Source organism: Thamnophis elegans, chromosome 11 (genome assembly GCF_009769535.1).
Source record: "Thamnophis elegans isolate rThaEle1 chromosome 11, rThaEle1.pri, whole genome shotgun sequence".
NCBI lineage: Eukaryota > Metazoa > Chordata > Lepidosauria > Squamata > Colubridae > Thamnophis > Thamnophis elegans.
The window spans coordinates 57,758,327-57,769,679 of NC_045551.1; the positions used below are offsets into that span (position 1 = coordinate 57,758,327).

Below are 11,353 nucleotides of genomic sequence, written 5' to 3' on the forward strand. Positions count from 1 at the left end.
AGGTAACAGCGTTCTGTCGTACCTTCCGTGTTTAGTCATGCCACATGATCACGGAAACGTCTTCGTACAGTGCTGGCTCTTCGCCTTTGAAACTGAGATGAGCATCACCTCCTAGAGTTGGGAACAACTAGCACATATGTGCGAGGGGACGCTTAACCACTAAGGCTCCAAGACCCCTCTCACAGCCTTCCCCCAGCCTTGACCTGGACCCTCAGCCCCCCATCTTTTAGGGGGAGCAGCTGGAGCTGCGCTGAGCTCAGCAAGGCCCCCCTCCTACTCTCCCTCCCTGCCCACGACGCCTCCCAAGCCGGCCTTCCTCTCCTTTTCCCGCCTGCCAAGCCTCGACGGGGCGTCCCGGCGATCCTTATCTCGCTTTGAAGCCAAAAAAAGAAAGCCGGGTCGCTCCGAGCTGTTGCGCTCGGAGCTGCTCGACCTTCAGCGTTTCCCTGCAGCCGCGCGTGTCTCTTCCGACGAGTTCAAGCCTCGCTAGTCCCGGGCTAGTCCGAGGGAGGGACGGCATCGGGGTGGGCGGGTGGGGGGTATTGCGGGGTGGGTGAGGGATAGGGGTGGAAAGCCCACGCTCAGCTCGAGGGAAGGGACTTTTCCTCCGCAGACCTGGCGGTGGGGGAGTGGGCGCGATGGCTCTGCAACCATTACGAGTTATTATGTCTGCCGTTGGTACTCTCGGTATAAATTATTGATCAACCATCTTCTTTTTCTTTCCCCTTAATGGATATTATAGCGTGGCCGTTTACAACGCCGCCGTTAAGATGGTGTCAGCACTTCCATTACGGAGCCTCTCGACCTCCCTCCCATGTATTTTAATTTGCAGGAGGTTTATAGAATTGGCTTAGCCTGTTTTTTTTTTTCCCTTTTCTTCTTTTTTGTTTTAAATAACCGCAGGAACCAACCATCAAACCGGAGCGCTTGGCCTCCCGAGCTTTCAAAGGGGGAGAAAAAGGAGGAAGTGCAGAAGGGCGAGTTGTGGGGGGGGGGGCTCGAATTGGTACACACGATACACAAACACGGGTGTTAACGTTGATAAAGGCGGGTGACGAATAACGGGGGGGGGATCAAAGAGAACGCGCTTCCTGGCTGATACAGATGAGTGTTTTCCAATAGGTGGGGGGAGAAAGGGGGCAAAAAGGGAAGGCGAGGGGAGCGTGTCTTCGGATCGGGCAGGCGAGCCTCGAAAGCCAACGGGACGGGGCTTGGGCGATCCCGGGGGCGATCCTAAACTTCGAAGTAAAAGCACTCGAGGAAAAGATGGGGCGAAGTTGCGGGAAGAAGTTGGGGAGGGGGGATCGATGCCAAGTTCGACGAACCCAGAAGTCTAAAGAGAGATGTTCGCTCGGTCTCGCTCCGCTGGAGACTAAAAGATAAGAAAAAAACGGTTTGCAGGATTTGGGTTTTCTAGTCTAGAGAAGAGAAGGATCAGGGTGGGACATGAGAGCAGTATTCCAGTATTGGAGGGGCTGCCACAAAGAAGAAGGGGTCCATTTATTTTCCAAAGCACCAGAAGGCAAAACAAGGAACAATGGAGGGAAACTAATCAAGGAGAGAAGCAACCGGAAATTAAGGAGAAACTTCCTAACAGTGAGGACAATTGACCAGTGGAACAGCTTGCCTGCAGATGTTCTGAATGCCCCATCACTGGAGACTTTTAAGAGACTGAGTAGACCAGTGTTTCTCAACCTTGGCCACTTGAAGATGTCCGGACTTCAACTCCCAGAATTCCCCAGCCAGCATTCGCTGGCTGGGGAATTCTGGGAGTTGAAGTCCGGACATCTTCAAGTGGCCAAGGTTGAGAAACACTGGGGTAGACGCTTGTCTGAAATAGTATCGGATCTCCTGCTTGAGCAGGGGGCTGGGCTAGAAGGCCTCCAAGGTCCCTTCCAGCTCTATTCTGATTCTGTCCCTGGCCTTGTCGTCAATTTTCTCTCAACGCTCAACTAGAGGAGGAGGGGGGGGGGAACTAGAGGAGGAGGGGGGGAGGTGTCCCGATCCTCTCAGATCGCAGGGAATGCAAGGGGATCCTCTTCCTGGAGTGTGAGTGTGTGCGTGTGTGTGTGTGTGTGTTCAGGAGGTACCCAATGCAACGGTCGCCAAATTAGCCATCCGTAACAAAGGGAGGGGGAGGCAGGAGAGAGTAACCCCCCTCTCAATCCCCCCAAGGGGTGGGGGGAAAGAAGAGGCTCTCTCGGCCCAGTTGGAAATTCTTGCACCGTTCTTTTTTTTGAAGGGGTGGGTGTGACGAAAGAGAGCGGGGAAGGGGAAGGGGAGACATCCCCATCCGCAAACCGCCCTGTCCCGTGTTGGGATTCAGGCCGCGCAGACTTTGGAAGAGGGGCGGGTGGGAAAAGCAGAGCGCGGCGCATTTCGACGGCATAGCAGCCCCTCCGGGAGCCCCCCTCGCCAAGTAGTTGCGATCCTAAAAAGGCGCATCCGGCCCGCGAGCGGGTGACTCCGAGACCACGGTTCAAGGGCCCCGGACGGAGGGAAAACGCAAGCGTTGGGGTGACGCTGCCTGGAGGGCTCCAGGCGGAGATTCCAAGCGCCGCTCCCAGGACGGATGTCTCGAAGCCAAGAGAAACGATGGGGGAGGGGGGAGTCCTCCCTGGGAATGCCCGCCTCGCTCGCCCCCCCCTCCCCAACCCATAATTGGCCTGTGCGGAGCATCCTGGAAACCAAAGGCAGCGTAATACTTCTTTGAAGGGGTCCTTGCTTGAGGCTCTCTGAGCTTGCTTGTTTTCTTGCGGACGTTTCGTGGCCCTAGCTAGGTAGCGGCATCAGTACTATGTGTGTATGTGTGTGTTGGGGGCGGGGTGATTGGTGCTCTGTGGGCCTGCTTTTTGCAGACGTTTCGTGGCCCTAACTAGGTAACAGTGTTAGTGCTATCTGTATGGGGTGAGAGTGGGAGTGTCTTAGGACCAAAGAATCTCTAAGACCCCCTCCTCCTCCCAGACAGACAGGCAAGATGCCAGAATATAAACGGACCGCAAACAGCACTCCTTACTCGGACTGATGATGTTACCTAGTTAGAGTAATGAGGTCTGGAAGAAAACACGGAAGCTCGGAGAGCACCAAGGAACCCACAGTCTTCTTCTTCTTCTTCTTCTTCTTCTTCTTCTTCTTCTTCTTCTTCTTCTTCTTCTTCTTCTTCTTCTTCTTCTTCTTCTTCTTCTCCTTCTCCTTCTCCTTCTTCTTCTCCTCCTCCTCCTCCTCCTCTTCCTCCTGCTCCTCCTGCTCTTCTTCTTCTTCTTCTTCTTCTTCTTCTTCTTCTTCTCCTCCTCCTCCTCCTCTTCCTCCTCCTGCTCCTCCTGCTCTTCTTCTTCTTCTTCTTCTTCTCCTCCTCCTCCTCCTCCTCTTCCTCCTGCTCCTCCTGCTCTTCTTCTTCTTCTTCTTCTTCTTCTTCTTCTTCTTCTCCTTCTCCTTCTTCTTCTCCTCCTCCTCCTCCTCCTCTTCCTCCTGCTCCTCCTGTCTTCTTCTTCTTCTTCTTCTTCTTCTCCTCCTCCTCCTCCTCTTCCTCCTGCTCCTCCTGCTCTTCTTCTTCTTCTTCTTCTCCTCCTCCTCCTCCTCCTCTTCCTCCTGCTCCTCCTGCTCTTCTTCTTCTTCTCTTCTTCTTCTTCTTTCTTCGTCTTCTTCTTCTTCTTTTCTTCTTCTTCTTCTTCTTCTTCTCCTCCTCCCTCTTCCTCCTGCTCCTCCTGTCTCTTCTTTTCTTCTCCTCCTCCTCCTCTTGCCTCTGCCTCCTGCTCTTCTTCTTTTCTTCTTCTCTTTTTTCTTCTTCTTCTTCTTCTTCTTCTTCTTCTTCTCCTCCTCCTCCTCCTCCTCCTCTTCCTCCTGCTCCTCCTGCTCTTCTTCTCCTTCTCCTCCTGCTCTTCTTCTTCTTCTTCTCCTCCTCCTCCTCCTGCTCTTCTCCTCCTCCTCCTCCTCTTCTTCTTCTTCTTCTCCTCCTCCTCCTCCTCCTCCTCCTCCTCCTTTCTCCAAACTCTACTCCCTTCTAGCACTGATGCTGTTCCCTAGTTAGGGTAATGAAACGTCTGCAAAAAAAGAGAAGCAAGTTCAGAGAGCACCAAGGATCCCACAGTCCTCCTCCTCCTCCTCTTCCCTGCAAACCCTACTCCCTTCGGGCACTGATGATGTTACCTAGTTCGGGTAATAAAACGTCTGCAAGAAAAGAAGCAAGCCTTTCAGCCCTGAGAGCTACAAATATTCTCCTTTATTGGAGATTTCTTTGCGCCGCCGCAAAAGCGGAAATCCCCTACGGCCAAGTCTTTTGCGCGGTGGTGGTGATGAGGGAAAGCTCCCCCTGTGGCCCGATTTGCGCTAGTCGGGATTTGGCGTTGCCCACAGGAAGCTTCTTCTGGCCAGCGACATGGGGAGGGCGCTTCGCCTTCTCAAACTGCCGTCTAAAGGGAGGGGAGAAGTGGAGTGCCGCGCCTGGCCTCTATTTAGAGCCAGGCGCCCTTGCTATCCAGCCGGCGAATGCTCGGGGCTGGGGAAAGGGGGGGGGGTTAGCACTCAACCAAGGGTCGGAACGAAGCCCCTCCCCACCCAGACTGTTTCCTTTCACTTCCCCCTGCTCTCCTGAGGCGTCCACCGTGGGGCGCGTAGACACCTTTTCTGCAAGCTCGCCTAATAAATCTTTCCACGGGAAGAGATCCCCGCAGACAGCCGAAGCTGCTGGGGTCGTTTGTTGCCCGCGGGATTTGGTTGAATGGGCGGGCTTGGAAAGAGAGAGGTGGTCGCCCGAGAAGCGTTGGAAATCACCCCCACCCACCCCGCCCCGGGAGTTTGCTCGATGACAAGACAAGACCACCAGGTATCCCAACCAGTTTCCAGGAGCGGGTCTCTCTCCGCTAGATCTTCTGCCTTGATCGGGATCCGCACCGACCAGTGGGCGAGAGGTTTCCCCCCCCCCGCCTCTTTCGCCCCGCTGGGGCAATAGCAGAAAAGACCCGATCCTGTGTGCTTCTCCAACACCTCGGAAAAGCGTTTGTAGAGAAAGCGAAGCTCCGTCCAGAAAGGCGCATCCCGTGTTCTGATTCATAGCTTCGGCCTCACTGATTTATACAAAATTGATAAGGCTTCCCGGCTCTAAGGTCACTCCAGGCGGCTTACATCAGCGAAGAGAGTACAGAACCACCGGGAAAAAGAGCAGAAAAAAAAAACCTCACGTCGGGGGGAGGAAAATGCCCAGCCTATCAAACTCTAAGAGGCCCCTGCCCACTTAGCGCCCCCCCCCTCAAGGCCTGGTGGTGGGAGAGGAGAAACAATTTTTTAAAGCCATCTTTTAAACGAGGCCAGGAATCAGAGGCCTCTGGACTGGGCTCTTCTACAAGACAAGGGTCCCTTCAGACGACCCCAATCTGCGGGGATCTGGAACACCCCCAACTTTATCGCATCAAACCGGACGGGGCAGGGCTTACAGAGAGGGTCTTCTCAAGAAGCCGAGCCCTGAGCCTGGAAGATGGTAACTGTCGCTTCGACCTGTCCTGGAGAACGAGGCAGTGGTGAAATTCATTTTTTTTTGCTACCGGTTCTGTGAGTGTTGCTAGGTGGGCGTGGCAGGGGAAGGATCCCGCAAAATCTCCATTCCCTCCCCACTCTGGGGCCAGCCAGAGGTGGCATTTGTCGGTTCTCCGAACTACTCAAAATGTCCTCTACCGGTTCTCCAGAACCTGTCAGAACCTGCTGGATTTCACCCCTGCAACGAGGTCAGGTTCTGCAAACGTTGGCACAACTTGGGCAACGCCCGGCCTGTGACCCCCGTTGCTTCAGCGCAGCTTCGAGAGGGTCTCCAACGCTGCCTGAGACCTCTTGTGGGTCTCTGCGCCAGAGACAAGAAGGAACCCAAGAGACGATGGGGAAGTGGGTCTTTTTAAAGAGGGAGAGGAGAGAAACAGAACGCCTGACCATGAACAGAAGACACAGAGAGAGAGAGAGAGGGAGGGAGGGAGGGAGGGAGGGAGGGAGAGAGAGAGAGAGAGAGAGAGAGAGAGAGAGAGAGAGAGAGAGAGAGAGAGATTGGCCCTATTTCTCCCCCCCCCGGGGGGTCCTAACAGAAGGATTCGCCTTGGTCTGCCGAAAAAGGATGACGCGCAAGCAGGGCCGGACCATTGCGCCTTTCCCACGTTCCCCGGGCGGGCTTTCCGAATCCGTGCGCGCGCCCTCTTGTCCCGCCAGCCATAAATCACCCCCCAATTCTAGGTTCGCCTGACTGTTTTCTTTCATTCGCCGCCGGGGAGGTCAGAGGGAGGAGAAAGCAGAGACGGAAAGGGGGAGAGGAGAGGGGAAGGGGGGTGGGGGTGGGGGAGAGAGCCGCTTGTCCCCCTGAACAAGCTGTGCCGAGCAGCAGAAGGAAAAAAAAAACCCCATCCCTCGCTTCAAACAAATATTCCTGGAAAAGAAATTAAAGACTTCTTAATTAGTGCGGCAATTAAGCCTTCTTGGTCGCGTTTTAATCAGCGGAGGCCCCCATCAAAGGACAAACGGAGCGATTTGCAGGTCTTTGAATTTTAAACAGGCGGCCGGATTTGAGCGGCATCGCTCCTGCGTGACAAACCGGGCGAAGTCGCAAATCATTCCGGGCTACCCAGGAATCGGGGAGAAGGAGGGGATGGAGGGGGACGGTCACGCCGGGGAGGAGAGGCCGCTGGGGGCGTCTTCACGAAAGGGAAACAATCGAGGCCGATTCCTTTCGGTTTTCCTTTCGTCTCCCTTCTCGCTTTGCGTGGGTTTGGCGCGGGATCCTAAAGTCGGCGCTTGGCGCTTCGAAATGCCGGGGATACACTTCGTCGCCCTTCGCTCGTTCCTGTCGGGATCGGGGCAAACGAGAAAAGGAAGCAGGATTTTTCGGGAGGTTTCTTGGCAGCTTCAGAATTGCGTTTTCTCACCTAAGAAAGAACCGGGGAGCGCGAACTCCTAGACTAGCTCTGCGCGCGAACCGAGATTAAACCCAAACTAAACTAAGATTGCGGTTTGATGCTTCTTTGCTCAAATGCCCAAGGCGCTTTCTTGAGACAGACTTCAAGCGGTGGGATCCGCGCAGACGTGTATATATTTTGGAACTCTGCCACGCAGAGCCACCGAGGATGAACAAAATCAGTTGGGCGGGATCCACCCCTCTTAGTTAGGAAAACAGAAAAGCGCAAATGCGACGCAGGGTCCCGATTTTATCCCTTCCTTCGGCCGGTTTCCCGTGCTCCCCTCCAGCTCTTAAGATCCGCGGATTCAGCTTTTAAATGTGATTTGATTAAGTCACAATCGGTTGGGGGGGGGGGATGAGGAACGGGCCTTATGAAGCGATTGGGGCTGGAGTTGAAAGGATGAAAAAAAATGGTTCCATTTTTTATTTGGTTTAGTTTTTAAAGGAGTGATTGTTTTTATTAGCTTGCTCAAAGAGGCGGTTCCTCACCATTGAAGATGGGAATTGGAAATTAAAGTCCTCTGGTTTTAAGGATTTTTTTTTAAAAAAAGGAGTTTAAAATGTTTAAAATGAATCTTGCAAAATGGTCACAGCATTTATTTTTCCTCTGTAGGCAACATTCCTGTAGGGAAAACTCACTGAAATGAATCTTGCAAAATGAACACAGGCTGAACCAGTGGTGAAATTCATTTTTCAGTTCTGTAGGCTTGGCTTGGTGGGCGTGGCAGGGGAAGGATACTGCAAAATCTTCATTCCCACCCCACTTCGGGCCCAGCTAGAGGTGGTATTTGCCGGTTCTCCCAACTACTCAAAATCTCTGCTACTGGGTCTCCAGAACCTGTCAGAACCTGCTGAATTTCACACCTGGGCTGAACCTACTTCGGAGTTCTAACCCTTAAAAGTTTCCATCGTGTTGTCCTGACTCCTGGTGGACACAAGTTCTGATTGTTCCTGGAAGAGCCTTGACTGAGCTTCCTTCTCTAGATACTTCGTCCCCTTCACTCCTGGTGGTCTCCCGTCCACCGGGCCTGATGTGGCTCAGTTTTGTTTCCAGGTCACCTGAAAATTATTAGGTCGGTGCAGGATGATAAGAAGCCACATGGCAATCCAGACTGATGCAACAAGAATTAAGTTGGGGAATTCTATTAATGGGCCTCTTGTCCACCAACTTACAAAACACCTTTAGAGGCCGCTTCGTCTTTCTCAGGCTGGCGCTCAATTCCGCCTCCTCCTTTTTTCTGTCATTGTTTAGCGATCTGCTTTTCGCGGGGGGGGGGGAGAGGAATAAAAAATAAATAAAACCCCGGATTTGGCCGAAAAAAACAGTTGAGTTGCTTCTTAATATCTTTCCTCCTCCCGAACCAATTTGTCTCCAAGGGTGCACCACACTGATTGCGGCATTAATTATTTCAGAGAGAAAGGAGGGGGAAAAAAATCTCTTTACTTCCTACGGTGGCTCCCCCCCCCCCCGCGCGCACATCATTCTGACTGGCGCTCGGATGGCGAGCTGGCCGGAGCAGTCCGGCGCATGTGCAGCTCGCCGTAGGGGCGGGGGGGGGGCAGAGAAGGCGTCCTGGTTTCCACGCGGGGAGGCTCGGGGGCTGGACCGTGGGGCGAGCGTAAATGAAGAGTTCTGAGCGCGAAGCGCAAGACTGATCGAAGCGCAAGATAAGGGTCTTTTCTATGGCATTCCGGTTGTGGTTGGTTACATCTTACGTGGAGGGATGATCAGATGCCCACGCGGGGAGAAAGCCAAAAGGGTGTCCTTTTTCTGCCCGTCAACTTTCCAGAAAAGCGTTCAGTTCCTCCTATCCAAAAACTCGCCAGTTCATTCACTTACTACCACCCTGTAATCTATTTTAAACCCTGCTTAGGATCTTGACGTGAGCCTTGCTCGGGGGTCTGTCAAAGAGAGAGAAAGGCGGACGGTTTGGGCTCCGGGAGAAATTAAATGAGCCGCACAACTCCCGGGCGCAACGGTTAGGAAAGAGTTTACACAAGCATCCCTTCCAAAATGTAACCTAAATCTGGGGGACGAAAAGGATTCAGAGCCAAAGGAGGACGCTCTCGAAGCTGAAAGTGGGAAGGAAAGAAGAAGAAGAAAACTCTCCAAAGAAATCGCACGAGGAGAATCACACTCCTGAAAAAAGAAAAGGAAAAAAAAAATACTTTCCGGAGCGCAAAAGCAAGGGGGGCGCTCCTTCGCTTCGAGTGGCACAGCGGTGCTCTCCCCCTCCCCCTGGCTCGTCCCCACGTGCGGCAAAGTTTCTGCCATGGGGGTGGGTGGGTGGGAGGTGGGGAGAGGGCAAAGCCTGATGTGCCCTGGTTTGCTCGTTGGGGGAAGAGGAGAGCGCGCGCTGCTTGCCGGCAAGTGAAAGTGAGGCGCCTCCCCTGGGGAAAGTGAAAGGCCCTCCTTTAAGCAGCCCCCAGGATCCGCGCATCGGGACTCCGGGAGGGGGGAACTGGAGGGGGTGGGAAGGTCCGCCGCCTGCCAAGTGTGTGTGTTGGGGTGGTGGGGCAATCGCTGGCCTCCGCTCGGTTTAAAGTCTGTTGGCCGGTTTCAAAGTCACAAGCGCAGACTGGCCGGGAGACGCGGCGCTGGGTGGCAGCTCGAAGCCGGGGAGGCGGATCGGTTCTTTAAAGGGGGGGAGTAAGAGGAGGGGCGGGGCGGGGAGGAGGTCCCTCGGCTGCCACCACCCAACGGATCCTTTTCCTCCCAGAGGGACCCCGGAAAGAAGCTCGGGAGCCGAGTGGCCCTTCCTCAGCGGGGTCCCATCAGGAACTTCCCGAGACGCCCCCACAACCCTTTAAAAGAGGGAGGGGAAATAGAGGGAGGAGCAATTGACCCTCCACCCCCTGGCTGGCCCCGCCCCGCTGCCCGGAAGGAGGGGCGCTAGAGTCACCCCCCCCCCCTCCCCGGGCCATTACGCATTACAGGCTGGGGAGAAACGGCCCCGCCAGCGACACCTCCAGACCACCCCTCAATTGGCCTCGTCAGACGCCCCGAGTCGGGCGGAGTGGGGTGGGGGGGGGAGAGACTCCGGCTGGGCTTGAAGGGGCTTCGCAAGTTGCGGAGCTCCGCCCCCCGCTCTGCACCGAGTGACAACAACAGCAACGCGCGCCGCGGCCGGAGGGAGAGCCGGGCGGGCGGGCAGAGCGAGCGGGCGGGCGGGCAAGAGCGCGCGGGGCGCGGCGAGAGGGTGGACCGCGCCGCCAGCAGCAGAAGCAGGAGCAGCAGCCGGCTCCTGAGCCGCAGAGCGCGGAGCGGGTCCCGCAAGCAGCAGCAGCAGCAAAAGCAACAGCAGCCGGTGCTGGGCTCAAGTTGGCGCGGACCGCGGCGGGGCAGCGCCCGGAGCGCCCCTCGCCTTAACCCGGCTCCTCTGATGTGACCATGGCGATGCCGGCGCCGCTCATCCCCGCCGCGCAGCCGGCGCCTCCCCCGCCGGCGCCCCCCGCGCCCCCGCGCCCCCGGCAGCTGCCCCCTCCCCGCCTCCCGCCCCGACCGCTCCGGCCGCCCCCGCCGCCGCCCCCACCACCGTCCCCGGCCTCTTCCGCCCGGAGCCCGGCGCGGCGGCGGCTGCTGCTGCTGCGGCGGCGGCGGCAGCAGCAGCCGCAGCAGCAGCAGCAGCATCGGTTCAGGAGGTGTGGAGAGCAGTTCGGGTCCTGGTCCGTGTCCGTGTCCGGCTCCCGTTCCGTGTCCGGGCGCGGCAGCCGGCGGCGGCGGTCCCCCGACGCCTTCGGGCAAACCGGTGTACTCGACTCCTTCGCCGGTGGAGAACACGCCGCAGAACAACGAGTGTAAGATGGTGGAGCTGCGAGGCGCGCAGGTGGCCTCTTTCTCGGTGGAGGGCTGCGAGCTGATCTGCCTGCCGCAGGCCTTCGACCTCTTCCTCAAGCACCTGGTGGGCGGCTTGCACACGGTCTACACCAAGCTCAAGCGCCTGGAGATCACGCCGGTGGTCTGCAACGTGGAGCAGGTGCGCATCCTGCGCGGCTTGGGGGCCATCCAGCCAGGCGTCAACCGGTGCAAACTCATCTCTAGGAGGGACTTCGAGACGCTTTACAACGACTGCACCAACGCCAGGTGAGCGCCGGGGGCAAGAGGGAGCAGGGGGGTGGGGGGGGAGGAGGAGGGCTCTGCGTGTGAGTGTGTGTGTCCCTGGGTGCGCGGGATTCCCGCGCGAAGCGACTCTCCGAGGAATTACCGCGGCGCAGCGCCTGCTCCCGCGCGCCGCAAAGTTGGGCACAGTCGCCGGGCTCGGAGTGGGGGGGGGGGTCTTCGGAAGGAGAGGAACCCTTCGCTAACCTGGAAGGGAGAAGGAGAGGAGGATGGAAGGAAGGACGGAAAGAGAAGGAAAGAAAGAAAAAAGAAAGAAAAGGAAGAAAGAGAAAGGAAGGAAAGAAGACAGAAAGGAGAGAGAGAGA

The 11,353-nt window shown here is 56.3% G+C and overlaps 1 protein-coding gene across 1 annotated transcript; it reads left to right on the plus strand.

Annotated features, from left to right (window-relative positions):
- The first annotated feature begins 638 nt into the window (after positions 1 to 638).
- Positions 639 to 11,016, plus strand: LOC116514646 (dachshund homolog 1-like). The gene is made up of 2 exons (XM_032226262.1): positions 639 to 687; positions 10,571 to 11,016. Exons 1-2 carry the CDS (start codon positions 639 to 641, stop codon positions 11,014 to 11,016), a joined length of 495 nt encoding a protein of 164 aa, XP_032082153.1.
- The last annotated feature ends 337 nt before the right edge of the window (positions 11,017 to 11,353 follow it).

Excerpts from the sequence above, each read along its gene's own strand:
- LOC116514646 (XM_032226262.1), top strand. The coding sequence starts at position 639 with ATGGCTCTGCAACCATTACGAGTTATTATGTCTGCCGTTGGTACTCTC. Across the intron at positions 688-10,570 it reads GTCTGCCGTTGGTACTCTCG|GTGTGGAGAGCAGTTCGGGT; the intron begins GTATAAATTATT and ends TCGGTTCAGGAG.